Here is a 13,933-nt window from a genome sequence, read left to right as displayed (position 1 = left end):
ATATTTTTAATATTTTTAATATACATTACATATAAAAATAATGTATATATTTAAGTATATAAATTTATTTCGGATACATTCGGGTACCCAAAATATTTCGGTTCGGATCGGGTTCGGTTTTGGTTCTTTAAATACCAAAATTTTGAATCCGTTCGGATATTTAATCAATTTCGGTTCGGGTTCGGTACTACTTTTTCGGATCGGGTTCGGTTCGGTTCGGTTTTTCGGGTTCGGATTTTTTGCCCAGCCCTAGACATAGCAATAAGAACCATATAGGACATGGAGTATTATGCCTTTCTATTAAAAGCATGCTAAAATATACTTTTTTGCTATGCGCATGCTAAAATATAGTTGTAGCTTTTCTAAAATTTTAAATAAAAACAGATAAGATGTGCCAGAAAATAGTTTTAAGAAGTACGACTCATGTATATTCGATTTTCTGAAAAATATAAGTTTAGAATTAAGGTATGTTGTTAAACCAAGAATTGAAAAAAAAAACTTATGAAATCAATAGTTCCCCTTCAGTTGCACCAGTTACAGGCTGTTAAAATGTTTATCATAGTACTGTAAATCAACACAAGTTGATTGTTACAGAAGAACAATGTCAGCTTTTTATTAAGTCTAACTCGTTAGCTAACTAATAGTAAGTAATATGTTAACTAGCGACGAGGAGACGCACGATGTAAAGTGTAAACACATACTGGATAATCAATCTATTTAGCTGGGGACGGTAATGACACTTGAAAGTATTTAACTAAATTTTAATCTTACTAAGAATATACTTATAATCTTTGTTAATGGACTTCTATATTCTTGGACGTTATCGCAAACAATTAATTATACACGTATAATATTTGTCAATGAAATGTTTAATTCCTAGACGTTATGTCGCCAGCAATTATTTGATCCCACATGCATATATTATCCATGCATTATAGGTCCCCGTAATGTTATTTGCATGTTCCTCCAATCATTTGACCGCTACGTTTTAACCTTCGTTTGGTGGAGTCATGTATTAATATCCTATTAATCATGTGGATGAAAATATATTAACTAGCAATCATAAATAAAACTTCATAATCAAATAGAAATAGTTTACCAGATCAACGACAACGTACAGAGCTCTATAAAAAATTCTGAATGAATCCAAAAACTTGTGTCAACTTTGCTATAACATATCCAAGTTGTATGTAACCTTTCAACTAATTGCTGATGATACTTATTCTTGTTTACATAAATAGTGGCATATTCTGCTACAAATGGTAAATCACATGCCAATATTTCTTGAATATAAACCTAACCCCATAATTATTACTTTCCCGCATCTTAACTAGTTGATTGTTTCCATGAAAACGTACAAGAAAATACAAAATTTTGAGTAAACAAAATACAGCCGCCTAGGTTTGATTAGTTAAAATATATAGTACCGAAAAACTGTGTTCTTGTGAGCTTAAAAGCGTTTTGAGATACATGGTACAGAAGTACTACTGTCGCTACCGTCATGATAAAGCCGCAGAATCACAGCTGCGGTTTCTTCTATTGCTTTATTCGTCACATCTGCAACCGCCACAAGAATAATTATGACAAGATAGCAAAAACAGAATGGTGTTTAAGTGTGTGTGTTGTGTTATTACCAATTACGGCCCATCCAGGGTTTTTGGCATAGATCTTTGACGCGAAATCAAGTTCTTTCCGAACAAGATCGAAGCCAGAGTATCTGTTCTCTCCTACCGTATCCACACCTAACGTTTTAGCCCTAGTTCTCCTGATGGCTTGCAGCACAACAAGTTGAATCTTCAAACCAAAAACTCTCCTCGGTTCAACCTCAAAAAGCGTCTTGGGCGGTTCCACACCCATCACAAACGGTACATTTGCGACTTTGTACCCTTTCTGAGCAATATAAGTGGACAGAGGCGTCTTTCCCGTCCGTGAAACACCGACAAGAATGATATCAGCCTTGCCTAAGTTCTCTGGCAAAGTCCCGTCGTCTTGCTTAATGGTAAACTCAATGGCTTCGATTCTTTTGAAGTATGCGTCGTTGAGAGTCTTGAGCCTACCGGCAGCTCCACGAGTAAGACCTGACGGAGACACACCCAAGTGAGAGGCAATGCCTTGGATGATTGGTCCTAAGATGTCAACAGAAAGCACTCCCAACTGATCACAAGCTTCTTTAGCGGATTTGGACATAGAAGGATTGGCTAAAGTGTAGAAACACATTGCCTTTTGCTTCGCCGCCTGCTTGATAATCTCTAACAGCTTCTCTTCATCCTCCACCTGACCAATCCCAACAAAAAAGAAAACATACAATTCATATTTAAGGATCATGTCTTTTTGCTCATATGATCAATAATTAAAACTCTCAGCCAATAAAAAAAATCAATAATTAAAATTCTCAGCGAATTAAAAAAGAAGCTGTTAATAGTGATACATACCCAAGAGAAGAGGTGTGTGTTAACGGGAAAGCCACGATTGACCAAAGGATCTTCGAATTGGCCCAAAGCGGCGTTAACGGAGTGCTCAGCCGTCCACCCTGTCCCGTCTGAAAGCATATATATCGACTTTCCCGCCACGTCATCACTATCGATCGCAGACGTCTTTCGATCAGCCTCCTCGTTCGTCGTTACTTGACGGGAAGGTGCGTCGTTGTTATTATCAGTACGATGAGTCGGACGGTCGATCTTAACAGCACCGGATCGTAAAGCTCGGCCCATGGACCATCGATTCAGTTTGGAACTAACCTTCTTCTTCGGTGTCCGAGGGCTCGAAGGAGAAGGAGGAGGTTCGGAATCAGGCTCGGGATGGCCTTGTTGATTCATCATCGACGGGTTACGTTTCTATCTTTCTTTACCGCTAAAATTGATTTTTTTAACACACCATTTTGAAAATGAGAAAATTTTGGATTGTGTGCTCTTTCATCTCCGTCTCTTTCGTTGCTTTGCTTTGCTTTTCTCAATCATGTGGACTCTCCTCATCTATCTATGTATGCCGTTCAAATCGAAACTCGGGACACCCCACTCCCTTCTCAAAGCTTCTTACTCTGTTTCTGGTCTTGTCATCTATGGGCTTGTGGCAGCTACTAGTTGCTCTCGCCACTTTGCTAATAGGCCGTTATGGTTCAGATTTGATTTGGGACGGTCTGTATAGCATCTTTGGGCTTCGTTTGATATGACGGGTTCAGCCATTATTTATGGCCCATAAAGATAGATAGCTCGGAATAAGTGACACCAAAAAATAAAAGATAGCTGGAAATTAAGAAATCATGATGAATATGTCATGCTATTCCATGTGTGTCATCTCTATGAGAAATTACACTTAATTGTTAAAATAATTTTCTTTTTTTTATTGCTAAGAAGATTAAAGAGTTTGTACATACATGAAGTATTATGTATAGAATAATAATAAAAATATAATCCTACTCAATTATAAAAAAAAAAAATGATGGGTCCTAGAAACCTCCCTAACTTGATCCGTTTCTCCTCTGTCTATTTGTCTTCTTATATGAGAGGTTGATGAGATCCACAAGAAACTCCCAGATTCATTTGTTCTTCATTTCCAAAATATAAGCATTTGAACACTCCTAGCTGATAACTTCCCAATCCAAATATATCAGTCACTGCAGGTTGAGTTAATTTGCATGTGTTTGATCCAACCACAGACGCAGCCGCAGGATTTAGATTGGAGATGGCATTTCCTCAACATGGTTTTATGTTCCAACAACTTCGTGAAGACATTACCCCTGATCAGCTCCCTTCTTGTCTTCCTCCTCATCCCTTCAATGGTACTAGTTTCTCTCTACATAGATAGACAACTAAAATTTATAAGTAACTTTTATTGTCTTGTTGGTGTAAATAGGAGGAGGAAACTACATGATGAACAGATCTATGTCATTAACGAACGTGCGAGACGATCCTCATCAATCTGTTGATGAGGAGAATTAATTTATCAGACGATGGGTCACATATGATGCTTGGAGAGAAGAAGAAGAGGCTGCAATTAGAGCAAGTTAAGGTATTAGAAAAGAGCTTCGAGCTTGGTAACAAGCTTGATCCAGAGAGGAAGATACAACTAGCTAAAGCATTGGGGATGCAACCGAGGCAAATAGCGATCTGGTTTCAAAACAGGAGAGCTAGGTGGAAGACTAGACAGCTCGAAAGAGACTATGATGCACTCAAGAAACAGTTTGATTCTCTTAAGTCTGACAATGATTCTCTTCTTGCCCACAACAAGAAACTCCTTGCTGAGGTATATATAACATATATGCATTTATCTAATTATATGTACAAAGTGTTTTTTTTTAACTTTTAGCTTGACATTGGTTGGGTTGTTTGGTTTTACCAGATTAATAAAGTAAAAATGAATCTGATATCTCATAAGTTTAAGAGTAAACATGTTTTAAGTATTTCTCTTCCTTTTTGAAATATTTTGGAGAAAACATGTTTTAAGTTTAATTAATACAAATTTTGACCACTTTTTTTTTACTTGGATTGCTTCATGAATTTGTCCAGTTTAAATGTGCATGGCTAATTATATATGAAATGCAATAGATTATTGTTAGGCTCATGATCCAACACTATAAGATGTTTGTCAAAAGGCAGTAAGTGTTTTGTTTGTTAAACAAATGGTTCTAGGTGATCAATGTATTAATTAATACCTTCTCATCTGACTTTCAAGTACTGGCATGTGAGGCAACCGCTAACCAGATAAGAGAACAATATTATATACTCTTTCCACTTCAAATTAATCTATGTTTCGAATTTTTCACATTTATTAATAAAATACATTAAATTTTAAGTATATAGTTTTTTGTGATTAATATTTTTTCGTAACTTTTAACTAATCAAAATTTATTAAATATAATTAATTTTCTTGAAATTTAAAGTTTATCATTATTATCTATTAAAAATTACATTGAAAAAAGTAAAAATACATCTTTTTAGAACATTTTTTTCTAAAAAGATTAATTTGAAAAGAGAGGGAATACATACTAGTTGACTTAACTATCTTTTTGGGGCTTTCGAATGATTTTTACTAAATCTCGTTAAAAACAGAATCTATTTAAGTATTACAAAGGTAATGGTTACAAGTCTTTTTTTACAGAAAAAAATAACTCAAGTAAACATCTAAATTCTGTAGCCTTACATAAATTAAAAATCATTATGAAAGAAGGTTTTATATCTTACTTTATAAGTATATATTTCAGTCATTTTCTAAATAACTTTGCTGATATATCAAACAATATATTGAAATAGGTCTTAGCTAAATGTCACTTAGTAATGAAATCGTAACTAATGAATACAACATTTTGGATCTACATGTGCCTCAATGAACTAATTTTGTCTAAATTCTAAAACTCAACATTTGATTTGATGCTTAAGGTAATGTCTTTAAAGAACAAAGATTGTAACGAAGCAAGCATAATAAAGAGGGAAACAGAAGCTTCATGGAGCAACAATGGAAGCACAGAAAATAGCTCAGACATAAATCTGGAGATTCCTAGAGAGACCACTACAACACATGTGAACACGATCAAAAACCTTTTCCCTTCATCGATTCCGTCTTCTACACATAATCATGACCATCATCAACAGAATAATGAAATGGTTCAAGAAGAGAGCTTCTGTAACATGTTTAATGGCATTGATGAAACGACGTCGGCCGCTTACTGGGGATGGTCTGACCCAAATCACAACCACCAATTCAACTGATTCATGATCCTATATATAGCTCGAGGGCACCACCACCATGTCATTATCATCATCATCATCATCATCATCATCATCATCATCAGGAGAAGAAACAATCATCACTTATTTGAATATGACTATTTGGAAGTATTGTTAATCTTTTAATTTAAGTTGGCTTTTACTTTGTTTGTTTTGGGTTTGTAGAGCGTTGGTGTATAGTGGGAAATTTGTTGTTGTTATGATTTAATAAATGAAGTTAATTTTTTTTTAGCAACTTATATATGGATCATGAGTTTACAACTTGATGAAGTTAATCATAAAACCATCTCACACATTTTTGCTAGTTACGGAAAACTGGACGAAGTGATCAGAAGCATTGCCATTAATTAACAAAAGGTTAATACGAATACATTCGAATATGGCTCTTATGATAAGAGTCTTATCCCAACCTGACAAAGATTTATAAACTACGTTTCATTCATTTATACAAAGAAACTCTTTGAAGTAGTCTATGACAACTGGTTGTGTGTGTGGATCAAGTTCCAAGTTAGACATCAAAACCACTTGAATCCAACAAAAAAAATCTACCTCTAACCAGTTGGGTGGGACTAAAACCATGAAGTCTTCAAGAAAATTATAATAAATATAACTGCAAATTTTATATTATGCATGTGAGAAAGATTCAAATGCATGTGACCTCGAGTGGGATTCCAGCTCTGCCAGTTACGTAACATGATCCATGACTTATATTATATGTAAAGCTAATTTTATTTGTTTATTATCTTTGTAATTTTCTTCCTTTTTGCAACTTGTAATCTAAAACAACGAACTTTCGCTGAATTACAATTTTGCCTGAATATTACAAAACTACTGAAAACACTCATGCATGTATCTAGATCGTTATTAATCCCATGGGTCACATACTTAATAGTTTTTTTTTAAAAAGGGGCATCACATACTTAATAGTTGCATGTAATATATACATGATGAACCAATGAATCACGTTCGCGCTCCTCACTTAAAATGACCCTCTGATCTTCTCCAGATACCATTTACTTTTTGCTGGTTCAAAATAGTTGAGCCAAATCTATCTGATGGTGGTATCCGACAGATCTTACATTACTTTCTTCAAATATTTACATTATTCATACAACAACAAAAAATATATAATAAGTAGGACTGAAGATATATAGGAAGGAAGGCTACTGAAGCACACGTTCCAAAAACACAAAGAAGAACACATCAAACAGAATAAAACAAGAACTGAAAGATCTGTTCACTCATCTTTTGGGTGCTTTCTCTTATGAGACGAATCTTGATTTTTTTTTTAATTCGACATATCGCTGTCTCCTTTCTTGTTTCACGGAATGGACATAAAAGCCACTGTTACGAAAAAGTATCATTTTACAAAATAACTTTTGAAAAGTATATATATGCTATATCAAAATTTCAGTTTAACCATTACAATGTATTAATAACTAATTAATAAAATATTAGCACAAAGATAGATTAGATATTATAAGTAATAATATTACAATGTAAATATTAATAACTAATTATTAGCAAAATTAGCACAAAGATAGATAATATAAGTAATACATTAAATTGTATTACAATTGATTTATTATTCAGTGGATGCAATTAATTAAATACATACTATGTGAAAGATATTTGCTCATCTCATTTGTAAAGACAATTTGAAACCTCCTAAAACGCATCAAAACATCCATCAAACCCTAGTTAATATTGTTTCAGTTTCTCCCTCCGTTTAATCCCAAATCCTTCAAAATGTTTTGAACTACGGATCCGTATCTCTTTCCCTTTGGTGCCTGCTTAACCTTCCTATTAAATTTCTTGAGCTTTTTCCCGTAAGGTTCTAGACTCGTACCATTTTTGTAAGCTTCTCCGATGTCATTCAACATCTTCTCAGATTTGGTTAACATATTCACCTCGCTTTCCAAGCTCTTGATGTTCTTTTCCTTTTCCTTCAAGTCATCTTCGATTAAGTCCTTTGCTTCATGCAGGTCTTTTTCAATTACTTTTTCTTCGCCTTCTTTAGAAGATTGAGCCTCAGAGACATGTACAAAGGCAATAAGGACCACAACCAAAAGTACAAAGGAGATCTTTTCCATGTTACGGATTAATTTTCCCTGAAGTAAATTTGATTTAATTAGATCAAACTATATTTTAGTGTGTTCATTTCTTAAAGAATCTATAGCCTTTACCTGTGCGTAAAAATAGTAACCTTGTTTTGATGGTGAGCGCGAATGGTATTGACTTCGTTTATTAGTTTTCTTTGGCCACCCATAAAAGTCGCAATTTTTTTTTGTAGTCATCTTATTCAAATCCTTCCAATTTCGAAGTTCTAACCTTATATTATGGAAATTCCGTAATAAGATTCCTATATAATTTTTGGGGCAACTCTTAGACAATTTCAAGTTTTTGTGAAGAAAAAGAATGACCAAAATGTTTCATTTAATAGTTAAAAGATTTTTATACTCTAGATATATAAAAGCAAATAAATAAAAACTAAAAACTAAAAATAATATTTATAAAAAAAAAATTTATAGTTTCAAATTGTATGTTTTCAAATTCGAATTTTTCTATAAATTTTATTTTTTGAATTATTTGTTTCAAATTTTCTTTTTTAAAATTCAAAAATGTGTGTTTGGAACTATTTTTAAAATTTTTATTTTTATTTTCAACTTTTAATATTTATTTTTTATTTTATGAAATTTTAAATTTCAATTCCAAAACTCTGTCCATTAACTTTAAATTCTAAGATCTATATTAGTTAATCATAGGGTATAATTGTATATTTACCTTTTTAATAGAATATTTGGTCATTTTGGTTTTTAGAGACTACATTTGTGATAACAACAAAAATTTAGGATTATCCTACGATATTTCTCTGTTTTTTTCGTGTAAAATTTAGCGATGAGCCAACATATAACTCACCACAATCACTCACATAAATAAATACTTGTTCAAAAAATATGTATAGATAATAGATCAGAACCATTTTATAGATCTCGACCTAGACTGCTCAAATAAGAAAACTATACTAAATTTTATAATGGTTAAATGTAAATTAAGATACTATGTACTCACTTTAGAGCATCATTAACGGAGGAGCTAAAAAAATGAGTGTTCAAAATTTAATTTTTTTTTGTGCGATTAAAAAAAAAATTTAAAAAAACCAATCGCGGATCGCCACATGTCAATGAAACCTGCAAAAAGACCAAGCAGAGACAGAGCTATTCTTCTTCTTCTTCTTTTCTTTCCTTCTTTTTTTAATCAAAAAATTGATAAGCACCAAGAGGGTTAATGGTACTCTTATGTACAAAGTTTTATGCTAGGAAAATTATTTAAGAAAATATTTAGTTTCAGCTTATGGGTAGCACTTGGGAAGCGAAACAATATAAATCAACACTCAATACAAAAAAGAAGTAATCAAATTTAAGGTTTACGAGAACCATTATATATTAGTCTTATGCAATTGCATCAAAAGTATGCTATAAGCACTTTGTTATAAAAAATTCAGTGTTCCGAACTAAAATATTAGTCAACATGTTTATAGTAAGTTATTCTCACATATACTAAGAAAATTATTAGAAATTTTATTGTATTTATTATGCATTGCACAATTTTATATCTCTAGTTAATATGCTAAAATAATAGAGAAGAAAAATTAGAACTTTGTTTTTAAAAGCTGTGCGAAGAACGGAAAAAGATATTTTATGAAAGAAAAATAATAAAACATTAGGGAAAGTCATTTCTATTAGCGGATCTTTGTCTAAAATACGATGGTCAAATTAATACATGAAATGAAATTAGAAAAGAAAAAGTGCAATTTAAACTTATTATGAGATGTAAGAAGTTTTGTATAAATGTACTAATTTATATTCAGCTATTTTCCATAATTTTAAACCAATAGTATTTGAACCACTGTAATTATTTGTTTGAAATTTACATTTTATCATTATTAGCTAATATAGGTTACACATTAAATGTAAAACGTGAATCTTTTTAAAAAAATATATAGATTTTACAATTATTATCTTTTATGTAGAAAATCTCCTAAGACTCGAAAAAAATAGAAATAATGTTGAAGATCACATGATTATGTTAGTGGATATATCAACCCCTAAATAATTTTTATCTGTAAGTATACATACATCTATTAAGCCTCATTCCATCAATTTGTCATCTATATCTATTTGAGAAAACGTTTCACCGTTTTGTAAACTAATTTGGTCATCTATAGTATTTTATAAACAGATATCTCAAACGTTGTATGCAAAAAAAAAAGACACAGTTGATTGAGTTTTGATCTAATAGAAAGCTGTCATAAAAAAAAATAAAAAAATTTCGCATAAAAACATATTATGATATCATAAGTAGTTATAATATTTCATTTAGTTGTATTATTAATTACAAAATGACAGCAACGCAACTTATATACTATGTGGGGAATTATTTGCTCCTCTCACTTGTAAAGCTAAACTCCATGAACAAGTTCAATACTCCTTAAAACTCACTCAAAACACTAATCAGACCCTGATTATTATGTTTTGTCAATCCCTCCCTCCGTTTAGCCCAAAATCCTGCAAGATCGTTTGGATTACGGATGTAGGTTTCTTGTCTTTTGCAGGTGATGCAGGTTTCTTGTTTTTTGCAGGTGGTGCAGGTTTCTTGTTTTTTGCAGGTGGTGCAGGTTTCTTGTTTTTTGCAGGTGGTGCTTTCGTGACATTTTTTGCTGCCCTGCTGAATGTTCTGAGTTTCTTTCCATAAGGAGCTACCTCCATATCCGTTTTGTGATCTTTTCCAAGTTGATTTAACATCTCTTCAGATTTGCTCAAGGTTTTCATCTCAGTTGTCAAACCTTGAATGCTCGTTTTTGTTGCCTTTATGTCTTCCTCGATCTGGGCCTCGGCTTTGTGCAAGTCTTTTTCAATTGCTTCATCGAATTTTCCCATGCGGTGAGCTTCATAAGCGTGGAGAGAGGCAACAAGGGCCATGACGAAAAGCAATAAGGAGATCTTTGCCATGACTAGAGCTCAGTTTAATTTTTCCCTTAACAAATAAATTTGAAATTATATTCAAATATATAGTTTGTTAAAGGAAAAGAGGTGAGCAGAGATGCGAGTTCTTGTCTTCTATGTTTAAGGTATTTTATACTATGATCTGTGACTAATAATAGTATGTACATAAATTGATGGTCAACGTATCGTATTGACTCAGTTATACTCATCTTTAGTTGGTTATCCATAAATTTCGCAATGTTTAAATTAAAATCTAATTCCAAAATTTTATTTTAATACTAGCATTTAAGAATAGAACGTCAATATATCCAAATTTACCTTCTACTTTTAGACATGTCAAAAAAAAAAAACTTCTACTTTTTTTTTTTTTAGAAAACATTTTTCTATGTAAAGGCTACGTACCACCGAAAATAAGTCACAATCCTCTCGTATATAGTATGACACGAGAAGATTTTCCTTGATCAATTTGAAACAATACAATATGGCAAGAAAAAATATAACACTACCTGCAGGTGGTCTTATCGTGACCCTAGTAATCGCATTGGGATGGAACATCGAAGAGGCTGCAGCGAGAGACGTGAAGCTAGTGAAACTCCGAGATGTAAAACCCGAAACATTAACAACATTAAAAGTAGAAGAAGAAAGAGAACTCCTGAACGACAAACTTACAAAAGAGATTGAGAATGCGAAGAAATTGCTGGGAGAGTTGAAAACGTTGAAGAAGGAAACAAAAGGTGATTTGAAAGAGGAGTTGAGTTCTTTGGTGAAATCTGAATCGCTACTTAACGAAATGTCGGATACTGTGAAGAAGGGAACGTGCAACAGAAACAAAGCTACCATATTCGTGGAGAAAGAATCGTTTTTCTACAGAGCATGGAAGGAGAATGCATATCATTCGGTGGTTCCAGAGAAGGAGAAAGAGTTTATGTCTGCGATTAAACGCATTATTAAGCTGTTGAAGAAAACTTAGAGGTTGACTTTTATGATATTCAAATGAGACAAATCGTGTCTGTATATCAAATATTTGTTGCGTTACAACTTTTTTTGTAATTAGTAATTACGCTGTTTTTTTTTGTAAGATTGTTGTATTTAGTTATAGTAAAAATAAAATATATAGGGATACAATTTGATCATACATGGGCGTCATCATCGACAACTGAATGGGCCTCAAAAGAGGACAATTTTGAGGTCCAAACTAGAAAGAACGATGGAATATGCCATCAGACCGTTCCCTGATTCGAAGGACTTAAAAATGGTTAAGTACTAAAAGAAAATGATTAGTGGAGAATGAAAAATATGGACGGCTGTAGATGAGGAAAACTGACAGAGCGAGTGACGATCCGACGGCTCATAAAATTTAACCTTTCGACCAAAATAAAAAGAATAAAAATTTAGGGTTTTAGTTATAGACGCCACAGAAAGAAAGCAGAGAGGTTTTGTTCTGTAGTGTCTTCTTCGAATCCCTCTCGATAATTATCATCTCTCAAGAATGGGGAAAGGACCAGGTCTCTACACTGACATCGGCAAAAAAGCCAAAGGTGAAACTACTCTACTTTCATGCGTGTATTAAAATTTGGAAGGAGCTGTTTGATTCATGCTAGGTAGGATGTGGAAATATCAAAGGGATCTCTATAATGTTTTTTTTTTGCTGACAGATCTGCTGTACAAGGACCACAACAGCGACCAGAAATTCAGTATCACCACTTCCACTCCTTCCGGTGTTGTAAGTTTCCATTTTTTTTTTTATTTAGCTTTTAAAGTTCACTTCTGAGATTGATTGATTGATTGATTGATTGCAGTAGTAAGCATTGTGATACATAAGCTTAGCTCCTTCTTTCTTTCTTTGCCTGTTACCATCTTAGGCCATCACTTCAACTGGAACCAAGAAAGGTGACTCACTCTTGGGAGATGTTGCTTTTCAACTCAAGCAAAAAAACACCACTACCGATTTGAGAGTTTCCACTGACAATACCGTATGTCTGTTCCCTCCCTTCCCGGATACTACTTTCTTGTATCAGATTATCTTATTACCTCTCTATGTGGTTCAGGTTTTGATCACTGCTACGGTTGATGAGGCTGCACCTGGATTGAAGTCCATCTTCAGCTTCAGGGCCCCTGACCAAAACTCCGGCAAGGTATTTCACTTTTTTCTCAAGCATCTGTATTTCTTTGTTATATATTTTTTGATGAGATACTGCCTTTTCCTAACTTCATAATGGTGGTTTCTTCCTTTTTATAAACAGATTGAGCTTCAGTACTTGCATGAATATGCTGGTATCAGCACAAGCATGGGCTTGACTCAAAACCCCACTGTCAACTTCTCTGGTGTTATGGGTACCAATGTGTTGGCCCTTGGTACTGATGTTTCCTTCGACACCAAATCAGGCAGTTTCACCAAGATCAATGCTGGAGTTAACTTCATCAAGGATGATTTAATTGCCTCCCTTACCCTGTAAGTGTGAATACCTTTGTGAGAGATACTTGTGGATGTAAGATGGGGTTTTTGATTAAAAAGATATCTTGGCTTATCTTGTTTGTTTAGGAACGACAAAGGAGATACTGTCAACGCTTCATTCTACCACCTTGTTAACCCGCTGTTCAACACCGCTGTTGGAGCTGAAGTGAACCACAAGTTCTCCACCAATGTCAACACCATAACCGTGGGAACGCAGCATTCGCTTGACCCCTTGACCACTGTAAAGGCTCGTGTGAACAGTGCCGGGATAGCCAATGCACTCATTCAGCACCAGTGGACACCCAAATCCTTCTTCACCATCTCTGGAGAAGTTGACACTAAGGCTATTGACAAGAATGCTAAGGTTGGTTTGGCCCTCTCTCTCAAGCCTTGAAAATGAGAGCCAACTGATGAATATCCAACCAAAGCAAGTTTTTTCTGATGCGGTGTACTGCTTGGTTTGGTTGTTTTAATGGTTACTGCTCAAATCTTTTCCTCAGTTTCTTATCGGATTTGTAGAGCATAATAAATTTGGATTAATTGATCCGTCTGTCTTGGTGATACGATGAAACTCTAAAGATCCTTTTCCTCTCTTTTTCTTCCCCTCTGCATTTTCAATTTGTTTTCTTGATCTTTTTTTATCCTATGGGGTTAACACTTGCATTGCATTGATTTTACTTCATATTTTTTCTTCAAACACAACATCTAATTTCGTATTTTTTTTTTTTTTTTGAATGAATGTAAAATTT

General features: G+C 33.7%; 5 protein-coding genes and 1 pseudogene across 5 annotated transcripts; 3 read left to right on the top strand and 3 right to left on the bottom strand.

Annotated features, from left to right (window-relative positions):
• Positions 1-1,184: 1,184 nt before the first annotated feature.
• Positions 1,185-3,265, bottom strand: LOC108857170 (pyruvate, phosphate dikinase regulatory protein 2). Its single transcript, XM_018631115.2, has 3 exons — positions 2,433-3,265; positions 1,635-2,274; positions 1,185-1,557 (listed from the first exon to the last, which is right to left on the bottom strand). Exons 1-3 carry the CDS (start codon positions 2,817-2,819, stop codon positions 1,451-1,453), a joined length of 1,134 nt encoding a protein of 377 aa, XP_018486617.1. The 5' UTR covers positions 2,820-3,265; the 3' UTR covers positions 1,185-1,450.
• Positions 3,266-3,425: 160 nt separating this feature from the next.
• On the top strand, positions 3,426-5,953 carry LOC130502073 (homeobox-leucine zipper protein ATHB-20-like; annotated as a pseudogene).
• A 1,376-nt stretch (positions 5,954-7,329) lies between these two features.
• Positions 7,330-7,816, bottom strand: LOC108861006 (uncharacterized). The gene has a single exon (XM_018634837.2). The coding sequence runs from the start codon at positions 7,814-7,816 to the stop codon at positions 7,436-7,438; it is 381 nt and encodes a 126-aa protein (XP_018490339.1). The 3' UTR covers positions 7,330-7,435.
• Positions 7,817-10,039: 2,223 nt separating this feature from the next.
• Positions 10,040-10,824, bottom strand: LOC130502074 (uncharacterized). The gene has a single exon (XM_056996892.1). It carries the CDS (start codon positions 10,733-10,735, stop codon positions 10,262-10,264), a length of 474 nt encoding a protein of 157 aa, XP_056852872.1. The 5' UTR covers positions 10,736-10,824; the 3' UTR covers positions 10,040-10,261.
• A 357-nt stretch (positions 10,825-11,181) lies between these two features.
• LOC108860910 (uncharacterized) lies at positions 11,182-11,699 on the top strand. The gene has a single exon (XM_018634755.2). The coding sequence runs from the start codon at positions 11,211-11,213 to the stop codon at positions 11,697-11,699; it is 489 nt and encodes a 162-aa protein (XP_018490257.1). The 5' UTR covers positions 11,182-11,210.
• Positions 11,700-12,109: 410 nt separating this feature from the next.
• Positions 12,110-13,777, top strand: LOC108856780 (mitochondrial outer membrane protein porin 1). The gene is made up of 6 exons (XM_018630661.2): positions 12,110-12,267; positions 12,385-12,452; positions 12,592-12,702; positions 12,778-12,864; positions 12,973-13,181; positions 13,272-13,777. The coding sequence occupies exons 1-6, from the start codon at positions 12,219-12,221 to the stop codon at positions 13,576-13,578; spliced, it is 831 nt and encodes a 276-aa protein (XP_018486163.1). The 5' UTR covers positions 12,110-12,218; the 3' UTR covers positions 13,579-13,777.
• The last annotated feature ends 156 nt before the right edge of the window (positions 13,778-13,933 follow it).

The sequence above is a fragment of the Raphanus sativus genome, unplaced genomic scaffold (assembly GCF_000801105.2).
Source record: "Raphanus sativus cultivar WK10039 unplaced genomic scaffold, ASM80110v3 Scaffold0414, whole genome shotgun sequence".
NCBI classification, from domain to species: Eukaryota; Viridiplantae; Streptophyta; class Magnoliopsida; order Brassicales; family Brassicaceae; genus Raphanus; species Raphanus sativus.
Note: the sequence above shows the minus strand (reverse complement) of the source record. Positions and strands in the feature narration are given on the sequence as shown.

Bases quoted from the DNA above. Each gene is read 5' to 3' on its own strand.
- LOC108857170 (XM_018631115.2), bottom strand. From the start codon at position 2,819: ATGATGAATCAACAAGGCCATCCCGAGCCTGATTCCGAACCTCCTCCT. The intron at 2,275-2,432 runs GTATGTATCACT...GGGATTGGTCAG, and splicing joins ACACACACCTCTTCTCTTGG to GTGGAGGATGAAGAGAAGCT. The intron at 1,558-1,634 runs GTAATAACACAA...TGGCGGTTGCAG, and splicing joins CCCTGGATGGGCCGTAATTG to ATGTGACGAATAAAGCAATA.
- LOC108861006 (XM_018634837.2), bottom strand. From the start codon at position 7,816: ATGGAAAAGATCTCCTTTGTACTTTTGGTTGTGGTCCTTATTGCCTTT.
- LOC130502074 (XM_056996892.1), bottom strand. From the start codon at position 10,735: ATGGCAAAGATCTCCTTATTGCTTTTCGTCATGGCCCTTGTTGCCTCT.
- LOC108860910 (XM_018634755.2), top strand. From the start codon at position 11,211: ATGGCAAGAAAAAATATAACACTACCTGCAGGTGGTCTTATCGTGACC.
- LOC108856780 (XM_018630661.2), top strand. From the start codon at position 12,219: ATGGGGAAAGGACCAGGTCTCTACACTGACATCGGCAAAAAAGCCAAA. The intron at 12,865-12,972 runs GTATTTCACTTT...TTTTATAAACAG, and splicing joins CTGACCAAAACTCCGGCAAG to ATTGAGCTTCAGTACTTGCA. The intron at 13,182-13,271 runs GTAAGTGTGAAT...TTGTTTGTTTAG, and splicing joins TTAATTGCCTCCCTTACCCT to GAACGACAAAGGAGATACTG.